Here is a 21,197-nt window from a genome sequence, read left to right as displayed (position 1 = left end):
ATGTGTCTTTGAGGTGGGTCCCACTTGCTCGAGGGGGCAGCTGTTACCACATTCAGACCCCCCAGGCAGCCAATCAACACAAGCTCTGTGAAGTCACACGGCCGTTTCGGAGATCTTTGAGTAGCCTGCACTTCTGAGGGCCTGTTCTGACAAGCGCTGTGTGCGCTGAAAGCTGTGGCCTCTCATTTGAGGACAGGGTCGTGATAAGAGTCGCTCCAGACAGTGGCGCTTCTGTTTATTTCCTGTCCTCTCATCAGATTGGCATCAGCGGGACGCTCAGTGCCAGAGGCTGGCGCAGAGGAAATTAGATAACACGAGGGCCGTTTTTGCCACCCCTGACTCATCTAATGGCTCTTCTCTTTTGTAGGAACGACAGCGATTGGAGACGATCTTAAACCTCTGTGCGGAGTACAATAAGGGCGACGGGCCACCGGGCGATCTGGGCAGGATGGGCGTCTCCGGGCTCGGCTCCAGGGAGGGGCTTAACGTCAGACGTCCTTCTGTGGAAAGCGTGAGCAGCGTTTCCTCAAGAGTGGCGCAGAGATACCTGAAGGAAGACTGCAACAGCAGTGAGGGCTCACAGTTCAACGGACGAAACCCGACAGGTCTGCTGAACGGACAGAATGGACAGGTCAGACATGTTTCCTAAATGAAGTAGTCTGTGGGTTGCCTTAAGAACATATACGTATATACTGTGTATGATGTGTGTTCAGGCAGAGGACTCAGGATCAGCCAGTATCGGCCGTCTGGAACTGGGGTACCTGGAGGAGGAGCGGGTTCGAGTGCTGGCAAAGGTAGATGAGCTGAAAGCTCGAATCACAGAACTGGAGCAGCAACTTCAGGAGTCCAAACAGGAGGTGAGCCGCTCTCTGGGTATAAATTAAGATGCTTATTGAATCCAATTTTAGAGTTTGATTCACTAAATGAATTATGCAGAAAATGTAATGGAGCAAACACGCTCAAATAATCTGGGCCGAGTGCAGTTTGCACAGCAGTTTCTTACCTGATTTGCATAGAAAGGAAGCGTGTTTGTGCTGGTAAGATTGACAGCGACTTATCTAAAATTTATATGACAGTTTATATTTTTTTATTAAAAATGTCCATGTTGTTCATCTTTCTCTAGCTTCAAACATGGCTATGTAGACTGCACTTATAGTTAGCTAATTGAAAAATTGTTTAGATAAAAGCGTCTCCTAAATTAATACACTTGATAGCGACTGTATCATAAATAAACACGGTACATGGCTTTTTTAGTGCATTTAGATCATGGCAAAACAGGATTTCTGCAGGTTTTTGCGCTGAAATAATGAAAAGTGGCACAACTGTGGCAAACTGAATTTGCAAACAAACACGTACTTACACAATGTGCTGTGATGTTGTATCTGTAGGGCCACTTAAATACACTAAAGGATACACAGGAAGTGCTTTCCTAATTACAGTGGATAAGGAACAGGAAGTGATGCGTATATGAACAGAAAATGTGTGTTTGCGTGGTCTGTGTGAGAATTGCTCTATCTGGTGTGTTGATCCGGACAGGCGGAGATGGAGAGAGCTCTTCTGCAGGGAGAGAGACAGGCTGAGTTGGAGCAGATCGAGGCCGAGACGGAGATTATCAACCAGCTGCAACGCAAACTCAGTGAAGTGGAGAGCACCTTCCAGAGAGAGAAAGACAAGGTAGATGCATACACTTTTGCTTATTTATTTATAGAAGTATAGTGCCTTTCAGGGTTATTTAAATCTTTTTACTTGAACAATTATTTTTCAATGCTGTACAACAAGAATAGTGGTTGACTGATATATATAATATGATGTTGTACAATTTAATGTTAGCAAATGAGATGTGCAAGGCTGATAATCTCAAAATGGCCAAACACCTGTCACCCTCCTTTCAAGATATTGTTATTATAATTGGTTATAAATCCTTGTATATTAAAGAAACAGTTTACCCAAAAAGGAAAATTCTGTCATCATTTATTCACCCTCAAGTTGTTCCAAATCTGTATAAATGTCTTTGTTCTGATGAACACAAAGAAAGATATTTGGAAGAATGCTTGTAACCAAACAGTTCTTGGCCACCATTGACTACCATAGTAGGATTTTTTAAAATAAATTTCTTTGTTCTGTTGAACACAAAAGTAATAAATAATTTCCCCATATTCACAAGCGTAATGTTTTCATAAATGCCAATTGGAGCTTCCAATCCCCACCCGGACTGTTTTGTGTTTTATATTGTTGAGCCTCTCTGGACTAAACAGCATTTTCTGGTCTCTGACATTCCTTAAAGGCAAACCATTCTGCAGGATGGCCATTCAAGGCCCATTCTGGTCTCTGTTGCCATCATCAGGTAAACAATACCAAAGAGCGACAACGCTCATCCAAACTAGCTTACAAATCGCTTCCCATCACATCCGGTCATTCCACGTTCTACAATAGAGGATCTGAAGATGATAGTCAAATTAAAACAACACGGACTGCTTTTGGTTGGGTAGAAAATCAGAAGTGAGAGGTGTTTTTTCATTATCCTCCTGGTGTGATGGTTCTCCTCAGGTCCTCTACAGAGCTTGGCGACACTAACAAGCCTTCATTAACCTCTAATGTCATCACTGCTTCTCTCTGCACTCACAGACTTCTCTTACTTTCTCTCTCGGGTTCAAAACTGTTTAGCTCCGCACAATCTCAGGCTGTGGGATTATTTCATTGGCTTTGAGGGACAATAGCTCCAGTGGTGCGAGACTCAGTCACTTTTGAGTTGGCTTTCTTTTATGGTGCTTTTCCACTGCATAGTAATGCACGGGCGCGGTACAGCTCACTTTTAGGGGGTTTTCCACTGGGTACAGTACTTAGTACCTGATACTCTTTTTAGTACCACCTCGGTTGAGGTTCCAAGCGTACTGTACCGATACCAAAATGTGACGTGTTTACACACAGATTGGGCAGAGAGAGTCATTACCAGCGTCATTGGATTTGCAACACATGAATACGCATTTTAATACGTAATATTAGCATTTTGGTATATGCTTCGTGACAGTAATATAGAGATTGAGACCCTTAACGCAATGCTAAATGCTACATTAGCTTACCCTCATGCGCCGTTGAGCAAACCAAATGATCGTTGTCTGGTCTTTGCTGTTAGATTTCCCAAACTCACTGGTATTTTTAGCAGTATTTTGTTTTGATCCCCACCCACTTTGAAGCGGTACTAAACTGCTCTGGAAATGCAAACTGAGGCGAAGTGAGCTGTGCCGAGCCGAGTCGTACTAAACCTGACGGTACCATGCAGTGGAAAAGCGCCATTAGAAAGACTTTTCCTGCACGCTGTTTTGGAATTCCAGTCCATTTCTGTCACCAGGTTCTGGGTTTCTCTGTTTATTTCAGTCTCTGTTTACTTTGTCTTTAGAGATTAGCTCATTGAGACATTTAAAGGGACAGTTCACCCCAAAATAAACTTTCTGTCATTATTTACTCATCCTCGTGTCTTCAAATACTATACGATAGGTATGTGTGTGCAACAGACCAAAGATGAAGATAAGTAGTAAAAACGACTTTTGGTCTGCTTCTCACACAAAATTGTGACTTGGAATATAGTGCATGGATCGTGTGAACCACATTTTTGGTGCTTTGCTTTCTCTTTGGAGCTAGAAAGCGCCAGGTCCCATTCAGTGTAATTTTATGGACACAAAATGTTACCCTGGATCACAAAATAGGTAGCATGGGTATATTTATAGCAAGAGCCAACAATACATTGTATGGGTCAAAATCATTATTAAGTAAAGATCATGTTCAATTAAGATATTTTGTAAATGTCCTACTGTAAATATATCAAAACTTTATTTTTGTGAGTGGATGCAGCAAAATCGCTAAAAAAGTTGCGGGAAACACGCCTGCAAACTTCACTCGCTGCTGTCCGCTCTTTGGGAATAACCCACTCAAGTTTGGTATCTATGTAAAGCTTAGAATTTTCTACAACATCATTACAGCGGTACGCCAAAAGAGAGCATTAAAACAAACCTGTTTTTCTTAGCAACGACCTGCAACTTAAAATGTGATTTTCTCAATATTTTGATTTTTTTGCACTCTCAGATTCCAGATTTTCAAATAGTTGTATCTCAGCCAAATATTGCCCTATCCTAACAAACCAAACATCAATGGAAAGCGTATTCATTTAACTTTCAGATGGTAAATCTCAATTTGGTTTTGTGGTCCAGGGTCACAATTATGTTTTTGTGCTACATGGAGAAAGCAAAGCAGTTTGCGATGGCATGAGGATGTGGATGTTTTGAAACAATTGTACATTTTTGCCCTAAGATCTGATAATCGTGTAAAGAAACTTCTTAAACCAGTGTAAAAGGTTTGTGACTTTGGACAGGATCTTGCTTGCTTGAACCCATTTCCATTTCAGGGATGGTGGTACAAATTACTTCTGTAATTTGTACTAGATTGATCTCAACTGCAAATGCATGTAGTGTTTACGCAAACATTGTCTGCCCCGAACATGTCTTTATACATTTTTGATACAGCTTTCAGAATCCAGTCCCTTTTTTGTTTAAAAGCACAACTTTTACATAGAAGTGCAATGAATGTGCTCACATTGACTTCTGATGAACATAATGCATGAATGAAATGTAGTTTCGTGTGCATTAAGTTGTCTTGGAAACATCTGGAGACTGCGTTCAATATAAAGCCACTGCAAAAAAAAAGAAAGAAGAATATCCAGCTTCAAACCAGGCAACTATGCCAAAACAAACGAGTTCCTGCCGTTTTATGTGGCATAATCTCATTTTAATAAGCACATACCAGCAGAAAATCATACCGCTGAAGCCTTAGACCAAGAAATGCCTGAGAACAGAAGTCTGTTTGGCCCTGTTACACAGTCCGATTTGATATAGTTTACAGTGTTTTATAAACGGGGTTCCCACGGTCATGCAAAACCTGAAACATGGTTGTGATAGCGATTGCTTTTTTGCAAGTAGTGTCTTTAAAGATTCTTTTATTCAGTGAACTAACTGTACTGGAAAATCATGGAAAACGAAATGAAGGTGTGGGGAGCCTGTGCAAGGCCTAAGGATCATCCTTTCTGGCGCCATCCACTCTGTTGTGACCTCTAACCTCGGACGCGTCTGCATGGCGTGGTTTTGAGCTGTGTGTTCTCTTTCTCTCCTCTCCCCGGACGGTGTGTTTTGTTTCTAGGAGAGGGCTAATGTTGACGCGGAGCGGGAAGCCCTGGAGAGGCTTCAGGATGGGTACAATGAGTTGACCAGCCAGCTGCATAACTGCCCCGAATCTCTGAGGGAACAGTTACAGGAACAACTCAAGAGGGTCAGTGACCACCAGGAACATCAGCACATGATCTGTTCCCACCCACAGCCGTGTTCTGCTGCAGACACACATTCCCCACTAAGCTCTTTTGGGTTCTCTTATGCAAGTCATGGTGATCCCAGCAGAAACGGCAGCATTTTAGTTCGTTTTTAGATATCATTTCAGGAATGAATTAAACAGGTTTATTTAAAACAAACATGTATCTTGCCTCTCATTGCAGTTCATTCTGAGATTGTGTTGTGCACATAGTGTTGATCTCAGTACACTTTAAAACAAAGAAAGGTGTTTATTGTGAAACAAAAGTGTTCTCTGTGAAGGTCTCCAGAAGTTCAACATATGTCTCTATTATATACCACATATTTTCTGCTGGGATCAGTGTCTCTTGTTCTTCATCCCTTGTCTAAGTTTAGTCCACAGATGAACGTTTCTTTGGGGCTAAATGGTGGTCTGTGTTGAATTTGCATGTTTGTTCGTTTTTTTTTACATGGATTTGAATATTTTGGATTATTGTTGAAGTCTGTGGTGTGCTTATGTCTGATGCCAAAGTGACACTAACATTTAACATGAACTAATCTATTAATGCAAACACTAACATAGTGTCAGTCAATCTGGTGTTGTGTCCATATCCATCACTTCTCTCTAAATACGCAGATGTCAGATTTCTTTTTTCTTTTGTATATATTATGTGGTTCATGTGAAAAAGATGCAATACAATAGCAATAAGGAGCAGCTGTTATTGCAGCTGTGTTGCAAAATAGGCTACCAAGTTTGTTTATAAAGTTAGACAAAAGTATCATATATATTTGTTTGTGTGCTTTGATACGCATAGATGAAGCAATGTAAACAGACACTGCTCTGGAAACATTTTTTGATGACTTAGCCCTGTTTACAGTCAGAAACATCCCCAGGGAAGTGATGTCGCATGTGCTCTGAACCTTCAAGCTCCTCAGTGTCGCAACACTTGAGTTGACTGAAAGTTAAGCTAGGGTCTTTGAGATCTACGCAGAAGCCCATGACAAGACATCCCTGCATTCTAAACAGATTTAGCTTTTTCTGAAAAGAGATGTCATTTTTTCTGTTTTACTATCGAAACGGTTTTATTTATTTCTTGTGTATCTCAGATCACCATGTATAAATATACAGCTTAAATATAAGAGACCATTTCAAAATTATTTTGTTCGCGTTTGGTGTGAACCCAGCATGAAAAGTTGAAATATTTCCATGTCGATGCAGCTCCCTATTTGTGCGCGCCTGCCGCGTATCTACATTTAATGCTGGGTTTACACCAAACACGAACAATCGCGTTCCACGCTCTCTATTACTTGCGGGAAAAGTTCGTTATTTGCGTGAGTGACGCGAAAAACATCACGCGACAAGGAGTGTCTTCACGCGTCCGGACCCTTCAAACAGTAGGTGTCAATGAGCTTTTTAGAGTTGAAATTGTTCAACTTGTCCGTCGCCCGATTCGCGTCATTCGCATCGCCTGCCACGAGTTCGCGTCTATTCGCGTCTTTGCATTGACTTTGTATGTAATTGACTCGCGCAAATCGCTTAATTCGCATTTGGTGTGAACCCAGTATAAAGCTGTTGTTAGGATCAGCTGCTCCGTGCTATCGCTGATAGGATAAAGTGGCTTCTTTTTGACCTTGTGCTTGGTGTTTGTGTAGGAAGCGGAGACTTTTGAAGTTGCGACCAAGCAGTTCGAGGACCTGGAGTTTCAGCAGTTAGAGAAGGAGAGCAGTCTGGAGGAGGAACGCGAGACCATCAGTCAACAGTTGCTTCAGGACAGAGCTCAGTACCACAGCAGCATCACCAAACGAAAGGTGATTAAACACGTGCGATCTACAGCATGCGATATAAACCACTGGGAAGTTAATGTGAAATCAATATTTGACTTTCATTTTCCAGTGCACGATTCCTTGTTTCATTTTTCAGACAGTATTTGTCATCCAATTTTTCAAACTGTTGTTTCCAGGAGAAAGTTGCTGCTTTGGAAGCCCAAGCCAGTCAGTTGGGCATGCAAGCGGCTCAGGAGTGTGAGAGACTGGCCAAAGACAGAAGCATCACCTTGCAGCAGCTTCAGAAGGTACATCTTCTACTACTCATAACACTTCTCATTTAATAACAACTCTGGTTCCCTCTTCATACGCATATATCATTAGCTAGATCTTTGTTAAAGCTTTTCTCCATCTGACTTGTCCTGTGTTTCAGGAAAAGGAGAGGCTTGCCAATCTGGAGAGAAGATACCAGAGTTTAACAGGAGGGAAGACTTTCCCCAAGAGCACCAGCTCTTTAAAGGAGGTGAGCAGAATCAGAATCATCTTCTGTAAACAGTGGTCACAAGCATATCTTGTGTTTTATGCGCTGGTTCGCTGGTGTTAGCCAGATGTTTCTGGTTGCTTATCATGTACCATCCCATAATAACTGGGTTTGCCAAACAGGAAATGAAATCTTTTAGACTCAGGATATTGTTTGACTTATAAACTCCACCCAGGATGTGCTTCACATCAGTGAGACTGACCTATTAGATGATGACCATTCCCACTCCTCCCCTTATCACACTTCCTCATTCTACTCATATCCCATCATGCCTCAGGAGGTAACCCAACTAACTGTTGATGCATGCAGCCTGCAGCATCTGAAAGTGCTTATGAAGACTAGCCTTAAGCCTTCTCATTGAACATCCCCATACAAAACAAATTTTGGGTTGTATTATTCACTTTTTGGATTTTCAAAAATTTGGAGGTTTTGCCTCCTGCAAGTCACACTTTCGTTCATCAAATATGTGCTCGACATCATTTCTATGGTGTGTACCATCTATTTGTAACCTAATTTCTGCCAGTAAATAAATAAATAACGCACACATGCAGTTACATTCAGCATATCTGTCCCTATCTGCATGCTAGTAAACTGACAGCTGAACTTTTGTCCTGCGTGAATGGTCGACTTAGGAATACTTGAAGCTGTCGGATGTTTATAAGATGTACGGGAGTGATTTCCATGACACCCAGCTCACCACCGTTTCCTCGCACGGCCTCTCGCTTGCCCTTGACCCGGCTGTATCCCCCCGTGAGGTATCATAGCTGCTCTCCTCTCTTGCTTTTCTTTCTCCTTTCATGCACTTTGTCATTCCATAAACGCTGCCTGCTTTTGTGTTGTAGATGCATCTATAGATTTTTATGCCGTTTATCTTATGCATTAGAGTTATGGTTATTATAGTTGTACCAGATCAATCTATAATATAGTAAGAGCAGATGTTCATGTTAAGTGATTTGTTAATTCTGTCAGTTTTACATGGCCGGCTACAATTTTGTTACTTTGCAGTGCGGCTATGCAAAACAAAGCTTTAAAATGCATTATTACCCCGAAAATCTGTTCAGTTTTTTGTTTTATATTTAAATATGTAACCCCTCATTCCAATGGATTTTGATTGGCTGTCACTGTTTTATCATTTATCAGCAGAAAATTTTGTTCTGAACGTTATTCCAATGTTTTGGTGTGGACTTCACTATTCTCCTGAATTCAGAGCGATTTTAAAGCGATTTTTATAGCTTTATAGTTATAATTCTTGATGTAAACAGCCCTTTATTCAAAATTTCTTAGAGGTTGAGACAATTGCAGTTTAATAGTGTGTTAGCTAACAATGTAATGTTGTTACTAAATTGAACACTTTACCAAGCTAACTTGCTTCATAGATGCTAAACTCTCAGTAACTGTTTGTCTTCTCTTTCCTGCTCTGCTACTCCGTATTTCTCTCCTGCGCGTGTCTGCTTCCGGCTGTAAGGAGTATGTGACCGTGGGTCAGTTAAACCAGATGTATGGGATGCCGAAGGTGGAGTCTTCTCCCACCTCTCCTCCTCAATTACTTCAGTCTTCTCTCACAGACTCCGCCTTCTCCAGCCTCCCCTCCCCTCACGGCTCCTCCCTCTCGCTCTCCTTTGAGGTGTGTCTCTTTAATTCCTCTGTGTTCTCTTCCGCATTTTGTTCCTCCTTAGTGTCAGGTCTTCACCTTTTTAGAGGATTTTAAACAGAAATTTTACATAGAACATTTGAAACGCAGGGAACCTGTGTATGTTCTTGGGGTTTCAAAGAGATCCCACTCCCATTTTTTGGTTGTAGACCCAAAGCTATTTGCCATTCTGTCATTAAACAAATCTGCTCATTAACACACTTCTCTTGTCTCTCTAATGCTCCTTCGTTCTGTCATTCCACCGTTCCACCTCTATCTTCTCTCTGTGCTTGTGCTGTGTGTGTTAAGCGTCAGTCGGAGTGGGGCAGGCCTGACGTGCCCGCTCTAGATTTAGAGCTCTGGTACCAGGAGGTGATGGCAGCTGGAGATCTGAACCAGCTCTGCCCTCCTCCCCTCCCGGCTAAAGCTTTCTCAACACGCAAGCCCGTGCAGGTAACAGCCAGAAGCTCAGCTCTCCTTCAACCTCTTCTGCTCTTTCATATTTTCACTCACCATCCTTACAGATATCTTTTATCTTGAAGCATTTAAGAGTTTGGTTTTGTGGGTGTTGGTTTGATTTTGTATGTTTTGAAGGTTTTGGGTTTGTCGTCTTTTGTCACTGAGCTTTTTTCCCATCTGTAGCAGAAAAAAGAATTCTCATGTTATTTAGTTATTTACTGTACTACTGTTAGGGCTGTCACAATATCACATTTTCACTACAAGAACATATTGGCCAACAGAATTCAGGACTATGACATTATTGTGATATCTAGTGATAAGTAGTGATACGTGCTCTAAGTCAAATTCATCTTTCATTTGGCTTAGTTTGTGTTTGCTCTTTTTTGACCAATGACAATTTTTCTTGAAAAATACGAGTTTTTAGCCATTGTAGCTCTGAAGGAAAGATGTTAATTAGGTGTACAACCATCACCTTCTATGCTGGAGTGTCAACAAGAAACTGATGCTAAAGTATTTACAATAATATCATTTGTGTAGTATTAACACAATCAATAACCATGGTTGTTAATGTCATAGTTGTTGTCAATACTAATATATTGCGACAACCCTAACTACAATCTTACTGCTGTTTTAAACCTGAATCACTTCATTTATTTTGCTGACTAAATGAAAGCTTTACCAAAAACTCTTTTTTCTGTATAGACTGGTTTATCGGATGCACACGCCGGGCCCTAATAATATAATATATTTATTTTTCCGATTGATTTATATTAATTTAAATTTATATTCATATTTTATTGTATAATAACTGTATTAAATAAACAATTTGTTGAATTTTATTGTATATTCATTTCACAATTTGTTGAATGGTTTGTGTAACTTTGTCGCATCTTAGATTAGCCAAGTAACGGTTCTTCTACTGGTAACCCAAAATAATACTGGCTAGACACACTTTTAACTTGCTAGCTAATGTCATGTACTTATGTATTTGACTTTTTTTGAGAAATAATCTACAGGGACTCTATTCTTTGCGGATGTGTCCCGGAAGTTTAGTTTGGGCCACAAGAGCGTGCATGCGCAGTAACGTTTGGTTATGCTGTTGCTTTGGAACCGTATACAATGAAAGACAATGGTGACTCGTGCTGTCTAGCTTCAAAAAGGACCATAAAGCATTATATAAGTAGTGTGCACTATTCCAAGTTCTCTTAAGACATATTAGCGTTGTGCTAGGACAAGACTGAAACATAAGTTTTTATTCAATGCAAACCTTACTGGACAGTCATAATCACCATTTAGTTTCATTGTAAAAAAGGAGCAGGACATTCTGCTATGACTTCTGTTGTACTCAAAGGATGAAAGAAAGTCCTACAGGTTTTAAAAGACGAGAGCAACGAAATGATGATAAAAATGTGTTATTGGTTGAACTATTACTTTAAACATATTTTACTAGCCACTTACTGTATGTACGAAGGGAGAAAGGTTACTTATTATTTAATATACGTTGTGTTCAATTCAATAACACGACTAAATACAAAGGTAGTCTTAATGTCAAAGTACAACCTTTTTTATACTGTACAAAGAGTCCTCCAAAGCTATGGTACAGGACTTTACTCTCACAAATAAATGTGCTGTTTATCAGAATGTGTTGTTTATCAGAAATTAAAATTCAATCATCATTTATTCGCTCAAATGTCATTTCAAACTTGTAAAATACAGAACATTCTGTAGAATTCCTTGTTTAATGTGTCAATGTCCTGCAGGTTTATCGCTCACGATTGGACAGCGACTCCAGCCAATCGTCTCTGAGACCTAAAGTCAGCGCCGGTCTGTCCCCCACATACACTACAGCTACACTCGGACGCAACACCCCTGCCAGGGTAAATACAGCATTCAGTCTCTGTTACACCCCTGCCAGGGTAAACGGTGCATTCAGTCCCTGGTTATCAGAATCTCCAGCATCATTTAATGTGGTAATTTAGTCCCCTCCTTGTTAAATATGCTGGTGGAAATAATTGCTTGTGTTGTTTACTCAGAGCGCTTTGATGGTAGCCAACAGCACCGGGAGTCTCCCACGCAACCTGGCAGCCACGCTGCAGGACATCGAGACCAAGAGGCAGCTGGCCCTTCAGCAGAAAGGTAACGTGAAACGGCGGCTTGATGGTCACAAACTGAGCCAGATAACGCCATCAAACTTAGAGGAGTACTTTATCCGAAAACAATATTTCTGACGATTTACTCACCTTTTTGTTTTCATCAGGCCAGCAAGTTATCGAGGAGCAGAGGCGGCGTTTGGCCCAGCTGAAGCAGAAGGCTGCAGTGGAGGCTCAGTGCCAGTGGGAGGCGCTCCATGGCTCTCAAATGCAGCTCAACAACCCCTTTACCTCCAGCCCCTCGCCGGTCGTACATCACTCCATCCTGCACCACACTTCGCCCTCTGCTGGCGAACAACCCTACGACACCCTCAGTCTGGAGAGCTCAGACAGCATGGACACCAGCATCTCCACGGGAAACAACTCCGCCTGTTCCCCCGACAACATGTCCAGGTTAGACATTCCCAAATGGTTTTGGGAACGCTTAGGCGATGGCCGTGTGACAGGAATTCTGTGGCTTTTCTCCGCATGCCTGTTTCAAGCTAAATGATCAACCATCTGCGTTTTCACACTCGCGGTGGGTTTCAACCCCCCCGCTGCCGCACTCGCTTCCTTTGAAAACGTGGAAACAAATGAAACGACACGCAGGCTTGAGGCTACGCTTTATGTTGATGCTGGTTGCGTGAAAGCGGTGTTTAAAAGAAACGTAAGAGCACAAATAAGGCAAATTAGGCTTGCTAAAATGTCAGCATCTGAAAAGGCGTCTTTGATAAACACACGCTTGAGGTTTGACTGGTTGCGTATCCACCCTTCCTCTCACTCCTACGGTTCTTTATTTATATTTGTGCACTTCACGTTCACAATACATAACTCTTTGTAATAGTTGATTTTCCTTGGCCAAACTGCAGCCTTCAGTGGTCAAATATTTTTCATAGGGTTGTCAAACGATTAATCGTGATTAATCGCATCCAGAATAAAAGTCTGTGTTTACATAATACATGTATATTATGCATATTCATTTTGTATTTATAAACACAAACACATACATGGATACATATTTAGGAAATATTTACACACATTTATATTTACCGATCATTTAAATTGTATATAAATGTTTATTAATTTAATTTGATATTTTTCTTAAACATATGCATGGATGTGTATGTTTTTATAAATACAAAACACAGCACACAGACATCAATTATGTAAACCCAAACATTTATTTTTGTTGACATTTTTAAATAATAACATTATTTTATAGCAATGGTGTATAACTAACACTCATCCAGGAAGCCAATGTTTTATACATAACCACGGTTCAACCTTTCCGTGGTGTCTAGAAATAACTTAATAATAATTTAATCTTAAATCAATATTTTATGTCAGATTATTTATTTAGTAAATAGATTATTTATGTATTAAGCAGAATAATGTACAGTAGGCTGGTCATGATCACGAAATCAACCGCCTCAGGTGAAAAGGACCACGGCGGCAAGTTTACCTAATCCACATCCATCATTTCATCAGAATCCAGCCTCAGCTCAGACTACATTCGAAAAATCTGTCATTATTCACACTCATGTCTTTACAGTCATATTTGTTGTTAATTTTTCTGAGAAACACAAAATAACAATTTAAAAAACAACATACGTTTCATTTGGATTTCAAATTTCAAAGTAACATGTCTGTCAATAAAAAATGACCCCTTTTAATATCCATTTGATTCAGGTCACAAATTGAACTACTCCTCAATAATTTGCTCCATATTATTAGTGCCATTAGTCTGTCTTGCAAAAAAAGATTTGTAATGTAGCAAGAAAGTCATATGAAGCCTTTTTTTGTCATTTTCATGATGCACACGATCACTACAAACTCTCACTGTAAGGAAAGAGCTGCTTAAAGATTTCATTTTTAATTCTCTTGTTGTGTTTAGTAAAAACTGTGCGCATCTGAAACCACATAAAAATAAATGATAGCCATGATTTTGGGGTGCACTGTTGCTTCAATATGGCTTTAATTACAAGCAGATGCCCAAGCCGGAAATTAATGAGATGCGAACGCCGGCACCTGACAATAACATGAGGTCTCAAATTACAAATTTAATCTTATCATGGAAGCCTTGTGTTATAATGTTGTACACAAAAGCGTGAAATGTACAGTGAAGTACACTGCTTGAGTACTGTAGCTTGACCTGGGCGCAGCGGCAGCGTTGTAAACAGCCTTCAGCTGTTTCTCTCTCAGGAGAGAGTTTGTTTACTTGAACAGTTTGTTTTCTCTCCTGTTACAGTTCAAACTACAGCTAATCCACGACTCGTCTCTGGATCCATCCATAATGCATTTTCCTTTTACTATGTAGTCCACATGTGCCTCATTTGCATGTTTTATTGCAAAAATTTCACGCTCGTATTTGGAGCCCAGCTGTATTTTAACATGACGAAATATTTCGTAATCCGCCAGTCTCTGATCTCTGAAACGTCATTCATCCCATGACTGAGTCACTAACCGCGCGCAAACCACTTTAACCAGGCGCTAATCGCGCTTCACTGTATTTAAATTAAATCTTTAGCTGTATTTTTAGCCACTTCTCTATGTAAATTGGGCGCTCAGCCCTATTTGCCTGCCGACTTTAACGGTACAGTATTGCTGTGTGTGGAAAGTAAATTTTATTTAAAGGAGATGTTTGAGTACATTTTCTATTGAACATGGCAGCAGATATCCATTTAATATTTCCAGACCTGTGGTGCAGTCGAGTGCACTTTAAAAAACCTGTTCTAGTTTGGTGGAGAAAAGCGTCCCAGTCCCAGTCCCAGTAAATTATTCCAGATCTTAGTCTCCTTCAGAATTCAGATCCGGCCTACAGATTGGAGGATGACACCATGCATCTGTGACAGACGCTTTTATTCATAGCAACCTACAGTGCATTCAGTCTCTACAAATTGTATCAATTTTTGTGGGGAATCGAACCCATAACCAATTTTTTGTTTAAATGAATCGTTACCTGATTTGCATAATTTCTTTACTGAATCGAAAGCTTAAAATGCGCGCATGCACCACATTTTGTTAATAGAGATTTCAATCTATTTCACAGTGCCAGCGGTATGGACGCATTGAAGATTGAGGAGATGGAGAAAATGCTGAAAGAGGCACAACTGGAGAAAGCTCGACTCATGGAGTCCAGAGTGAGTCAGACATCATAACAATACGAGTATAGAATCAATACAGAATGTAGATGAATAATGCCTTTATGTCTTGAACCACACCTTGTCTAATAACCACACCTCTCTTGTCTCACAGGAGCGTGAGACTCAGACACGTAAGGTGATGCTGGACGAGGAGAGGAGAAGGAGAGAGGAGGCGGAGAAGAGACTGGAGGAGGAGACGGTACACAGGCAGCAGCTGATAGAGAAGGAGGTGAAGATGAGGGCCAAAAACTTCTCTCAGGTGAGGAGTCAGGTCTCTCGACTGAAACTTCATGGTCTTTCTACTGCTCAGGTGTTTTGGATTTACATCACTGTGTTATTGCGTTAACCATGAGATCAACATTAGCGTACAAGAGTTCCTGTGGTGCATATCTGAATTAAACTTTATTTACACATATTTTTATGCATCTAACACTAAAAGTGATACCTGTTCATTTAATAATGTCACAAAAGTGCTGTTGTATTGAATATCAGCGCAGTTTTGTGATGCAGTTGTTCAGCAGAACATTTATGCAACAGATATTTTAAGAAGTTAAGAATTATTATTAGTAAATTAATATTAAAAAGTTAATATCGACTGACAGTTCAAATGTGACATGGGCAGTTGTTTTGTGTATTTTTCTTCTATTTATGTCAAATCATTTAAAATAGTAACTACAGTGACTAATCCCACAATGTGAAATATATTTCATATACTGCTTTCAATGTTATACAACAGGTTACAAGAAAGAGGAAATTTTATTGTAGTTTTAATATTTTGAGCTATATTTTCAGTTGTCATGTTTATTTTATTACTTATTTGTTCATTTTTTATGTTGCTGTATAAGTTTAATTTAGTTTTATTTCAGTTTTATTTATTTATTTTTCTTTTCTTTTGTTTTTCTTTTTATTAGTTCAACGTTTATTGCTGAGGTAACAATCATCATTTTTGTTTAGTTGTTTAGTTTTTCCTAGTAATATTTAGTCCGCTATTTTATTTGATTACAATTAACAGAAATGTTTGAATTGTTTTCACTTTAGTTTTAGTCAACTATAATGCTACCATACTGTACTGAATGTTTACTTGGGTAAACAAAAATGCTTCATGTTTAGATAAAGTCAATGTTTTATCGTTTCTGTTTAATTAAAAACATTAATTCTATATTTTTAACTCTATTATAACAGTACTTTGAGGGTCAAGAATCAGCTCTAAATAGCTATTAAGGAAAACAACTGCACATTTTTGTCACTTTCTGTAGCATTTTGTGCAGAGCAACAACAAGCGTGATACAAACATTCCAGCAATGTTTGTCAGTGCTCCTACAACATTAATGGCTTGTCCCATTAAATTAGAGAACGGGAACTGACATGTGTACCGTAGTAAAAGATACAGTGTTTTCCACGTAAACATAACTCTAGCTAAATCACACGGGACTTCATCAGCACATCTTTCTGTTTTCCAGGCGCGCCCCATGACACGATACCTGCCTATACGTAAAGAGGAGTTTGATCTCCGATCCCACATCGAGTCCTCAGGTCACAACGTGGACACGTGCTACCACGTGATTCTCACCGAGAAGATGTGCAAGGGCTATCTTGTCAAGATGGGAGGAAAGATCAAGTCCTGGAGGAAGCGCTGGTTCGTCTTTGATCGCCTCAAAAGGACTTTCTCCTACTACGCCGGTACGTGCGTCTTCTCCTTACTGTGCACTATGCAAATGTAGCCTGGCAAACGCGACGTTACGCTTTCGTCCCCCTGAGGCCGGGGAAAGAAATGAGGGTAGAACAAAGAATGAATTGTGGGTAAATCCAGCAGTGGGGGGATATGGATAATTAGTAATTCTTAAGCTCGCAGCGGCTCCTGTGATTTCCGATAGCCTAGGGTGAGCCGGGGGCATACAAATAACCAGAAGCCCGTCCGCGTGCTATCTGATGGTGATGAAATCTTCTGCAATGCTGAGGAAATCGTGCTCATCACCCGGCCGCGATGCTCGGCAAAGCGTGCGCTCGCTCGCTTTTTATTTCTGCATGGAAAGTGAAGGGGTTGCACCACAGTAACAAGGTCACACCGGTGCTTACCATATCATTATTCTCGAGGGGAGTCGTTTGTTTTCTCAGCCGTCACATTACCCTGCGTCAGCTCTGTTACTTCTGTCATGTTCACAGATAAACACGAGAGCAAATTGAAGGGCGTCATCTACTTCCAGGCCATCGAAGAGGTTTACTATGATCATCTCCGTAGTGCCACAAAGGTATGACCCCGTATTAAATGAAAAGCCCTTGCGCACAGGAAGAAGCTGAGTTTTTCTGTTCTGTACTCCCACTTCAATGTTTCATTTGATCTTTTGTGGTTGCATATTTCTTTGTTTTTCTTTCTCTCATATGCTGTAACTCTGCTGTCAATTTTCCCCACCCCACTGTTTCTCATTCTTTGACACAGAAAGGATTTTTCAATCTGAATTTGACAAACGTATGTATCGCTTCGGCACATCACCCTGCATGTGCTTTGCTTTGATGGATGCTCTGCAAAAATAATCTCTCATTATTTGTTTTGTTTTCCAGTCTTTAAACGGTGTTTAAACTTCCTATAAGCAAGAGATTTGTAGTAGATAATAAGGCAGATGATTTTTAATATTAAATAAATGTAATTAAACAAGTCTCAGTAAATAAGATTGAGAGATTTAGCTTTAAACAAACAAAAGAACAAAATGCAGAACAATGAACAAATGCTCATTTAAAAAGGAAAAAACTATTTCCAATTAGGATAAAAAACAAGATGTTATTATGTAATGCAATTTTGTTCATTTATTTTGTTTAAATATTTTGACTGGAAAACACACACACAAATATTAAAGACTGAGAGAGAAGGTTATTTTTTTTGCCGGTAATTTGTGGATTTTTCACACACTTACTCTCATGTTCCCTTGAGACTAATTAGCAAATCTTTTCTTGTGTTGTTTTGAATAACTTGACCATTTGCACTTTTACCGGAGATACTATTGAGGTCTCTTGGTTTTCTTTTGCTTCATTTTGATGACGAGCGTATAATGTAATTTACGACTTGGGCGCATTTCCCTTTAATGTTTCTCCGAGTTACTCCCACCCTTGTGTTTGTGTATGTTTGGGGTGAGTGCTGAGAGTACTTAATTTGTGTATAACTTCATTGCCCCGCAGATGCCACAGCCTGGTATATTAGAGGAACTTGTGTGGCTATAACATGTCATTAGAATCCCTTTGATGTTTGTATAGATTTGTTTCCCTGTTGCATGTCTTAGCCGGAATGCTTTGTTGAAATATTTTTAATAACGAGTGTTTTGCTGAGGGTAATGAATTATCACATTTCACATAACAAGAAGCTTATTAGATGACCTGCACATTGTGTCAAAATTAATTAGTGAATAAATAATAATTGATTATTTGTTATTAATTGAAAATGTAAAAATGTATATTTAGTATTATTTAGATTCCTCCACATTATTTATTTAGCCATTTATGTTATTCCTCATTATTTGTAATCCCTTCTGGCTGTATATATATTTTTTAAATTGACACCACAAATAAACAGCAGGTAGATTTGACACAATAACCAATCCATAGTGTCTGATGCCTCGCTGATGCAATTCTTTCTCTCGGCCTCCAGAGCCCCAACCCCTCCCTGACGTTCTGTGTAAAGACCCACGACAGGCTTTACTACATGGTGGCCCCCTCCGCAGAAGCCATGAGAATATGGATGGACGTGATCGTGACGGGAGCCGAGGGCTACACGCAGTTCATGAACTGAGATGAAGAACCATCGGCGCTCGCTGATGCAGACTTCAAAACTCCAGACTGTTCGGCAGGGAGACTTCAAAGACCCAGACCTGTTATTCTCAACTAGAGGAAAAAACTTTATTTTGTTACTTCCTTTTTTGTTTTCTGAAGATGTGGTATATTCGCACGGCTGCGCAGACGCTCACCCACTGGAGGTTTTCTGCACCTGCCTGGATTCAAAAAGGGAGCCGGAAGATGAAAAGACGGAGTGAGCTGAGCTGAGCCTGCAGGTGGCGGCGCGGTTGCCATCGACGAAAATGCCTTTTTGCCGTCAGAGATATCTTTTGAGTTGCAGTTTTTCTTGTCTGGACTTTTATTTGTAATCCAAATGATTTGTCTTTCCACACACATCATGGGGAAAAATGCCAAATGACATTATGCCATTCTGGAATCGTGTCGAATCGACTGACATGAAATGGCGGACGTGAATTAACTGCCGTAGGTTATGTTTTTAAATGTAGTATTCCATTCATATACAAACACGAGACAAGCTCAAAATATGGTTTTACTGAAACAAAGATTTCATTCACCAAAGCTCACCAACCAGCTCAGGAGTTCATATTTATTGTAGAGATAATCAAACTCCTGTATAATTGTATCTCACTGTGCTTGCGTTCCCAGCGAATTCTTTTAGATATGCCACACATGCACGACTCACAGACACGCAACGTATAGAGTCTATTTGCCAAGTCCTGATAACTTGATCTTGTGATTTTAGTCCTGAGGGAGGCAGCCATCTCTTATCACTGCCAGCCCGCGAGAGCTCTGAATAATCGCCACACAAAAGGAAACAACGTCATAATCATGCAAGTCATGCAGTGCCTTGATATCGACCTGGATTTGTCACTCTTGGAACTGTTACACTAGTGAAAAACGGCGAGACAGTCTTATTCCATGTGAGGTACAATATACAGTATATATATATATAGTGGGGTTTACTGTTTTATAAAATCTTATGACAATTCTGAATATCAGACGTGTACTGTAATTTAAAAAATGACGATTTGGATTATTCACATCTGTGTCTGAGGTGATACTGTTTAATACATAATCTAAGGAGAGATCTTTGAGTATTAACAGTTGTTCTACCTTACCTAAAATGTTTATTTATAGATCATGTTGAAAAGACCAACACGCTTTGCCTTTTCCCAAAACCAAACGTTATGAGACAAATATCCACAAACACATCAACATGAAAAAGTCTTCGTTTTGCGTGTAAAATGTGTATGAAGTCTTTCACACCAATTAGTGAAAACAGTGGTGTTACAATGTTGAACAGAAATACAGCCAGTTTTCATTATTTGAAGTGTTTTGTGTTTGTTTCCCTAAACATGCCATTGAAAAGTCACCACTGTGTTCAGACAAAGCGTGTAGAGCAGAGGTCACAACCGAACGCAGACTTCAGATGTAAAAGGGCAAGTGGCCCTCAGTGCTATAATTAACACTGCAACATAGACGGGGGTCTTGCATCACGACTATTAGCATTGTTGTCCTGACACCAGACGAGAGTGCAGCGCTATAAATTAAATAGCCACTGCGAAAATATAAAAATGTACCCAAAGAAAGTTTGTAGTAGGGTTGTCACGGTACCATGAACATATTTTACAATTCTATACCAGCTAACATTTTTCATGTGGAAACTATTCAAATGTGAGACAAAATTAATTCATACAGCAATGTTAATAAAAGGAAATGTTAGGCTTACTTTAAAGTCCCAGTGAAGCTAAAAATTACAATGCCTATTTTTTCATGAAATATTGCAGCGTCTATTGTAATTAATTTATCAATGTGGGTCATTCTCTTTTAAAAAATCGTGTGCCCTCATAATCTTTAGTTAATCTGAAAATGCACTTCCGTCCTGTAATGACTATCCATCATAGATGACATATGTTAGATGACTTGGGCATCTGTTAACTGCTCCCCTTTAACTGTCAGTCTCCTGCCAGTTACATTCTCCAATCGTAGAGAAAGACGAAAGCCACGCCCACTATTTTTCTCATTCAAAATTCCATTTCACTCGGAAATGCGTCAAAATACGGAATTAAAATCGATCGCAACTTCTGGTTCACGGGGACTTTAACTACTGGTCAGTAGGTTGCGGCAATTTGTCAGTGTCAGTGAATCATTAAACCGATTCGTTCAAAACGACTGATTAATTCAAGAAAGAAGCATGAATGACTCACTGCATCATTATTTCGTCTGAGTCGTTTAAAATAAGGATTCATTTTGGAGAGAAACACTGCACAAAAGCAGATGTGTTTAAATGAACGTATGCGCATATGCAACACTACTTACAGTAACAAAGATAGGCTACTTAAGAGACAATGTACAGGCAGCCGGTTATCGTAGAAACAAGCCCAGACAGTGTGATCAGTGTCTTGTATCACACTGAAG

General features: G+C 39.9%; 1 protein-coding gene across 13 annotated transcripts in view; it reads left to right on the top strand.

The window, feature by feature from the left end:
* The window catches only part of phldb1b (pleckstrin homology-like domain, family B, member 1b), a 55,064-nt gene extending 34,961 nt beyond the window's left edge, over nucleotides 1-20,103 (top strand). For 2 of the 13 annotated variants that reach the window (XM_057350919.1, XM_057350928.1), the window contains 19 exons: nucleotides 368-631; nucleotides 714-857; nucleotides 1,537-1,674; nucleotides 5,188-5,316; nucleotides 6,984-7,139; nucleotides 7,292-7,402; nucleotides 7,528-7,617; nucleotides 8,268-8,390; nucleotides 9,101-9,259; nucleotides 9,575-9,718; nucleotides 11,485-11,601; nucleotides 11,758-11,860; nucleotides 11,982-12,267; nucleotides 14,903-14,993; nucleotides 15,109-15,255; nucleotides 16,457-16,676; nucleotides 17,160-17,245; nucleotides 17,434-17,463; nucleotides 18,634-20,103. In XM_057350919.1, the coding sequence (XP_057206902.1) occupies nucleotides 368-631; nucleotides 714-857; nucleotides 1,537-1,674; nucleotides 5,188-5,316; nucleotides 6,984-7,139; nucleotides 7,292-7,402; nucleotides 7,528-7,617; nucleotides 8,268-8,390; nucleotides 9,101-9,259; nucleotides 9,575-9,718; nucleotides 11,485-11,601; nucleotides 11,758-11,860; nucleotides 11,982-12,267; nucleotides 14,903-14,993; nucleotides 15,109-15,255; nucleotides 16,457-16,676; nucleotides 17,160-17,245; nucleotides 17,434-17,463; nucleotides 18,634-18,774 (2,679 nt within the window). In that variant the 3' untranslated portion in view covers nucleotides 18,775-20,103. The remainder of the gene's footprint in view (nucleotides 1-367; nucleotides 632-713; nucleotides 858-1,536; nucleotides 1,675-5,187; nucleotides 5,317-6,983; nucleotides 7,140-7,291; nucleotides 7,403-7,527; nucleotides 7,618-8,267; nucleotides 8,391-9,100; nucleotides 9,260-9,574; nucleotides 9,719-11,484; nucleotides 11,602-11,757; nucleotides 11,861-11,981; nucleotides 12,268-14,902; nucleotides 14,994-15,108; nucleotides 15,256-16,456; nucleotides 16,677-17,159; nucleotides 17,246-17,433; nucleotides 17,464-18,633) is intronic. The other 11 variants (XM_057350920.1, XM_057350929.1, XM_057350922.1 and 8 more) reach the window with 10 other exon arrangements.
* The last annotated feature ends 1,094 nt before the right edge of the window (nucleotides 20,104-21,197 follow it).

This window comes from Triplophysa rosa, linkage group LG14, assembly GCF_024868665.1.
Source record: "Triplophysa rosa linkage group LG14, Trosa_1v2, whole genome shotgun sequence".
NCBI classification, from domain to species: domain Eukaryota; kingdom Metazoa; phylum Chordata; class Actinopteri; order Cypriniformes; family Nemacheilidae; genus Triplophysa; species Triplophysa rosa.
This window is presented reverse-complemented; position numbering and strand designations above follow the sequence as displayed.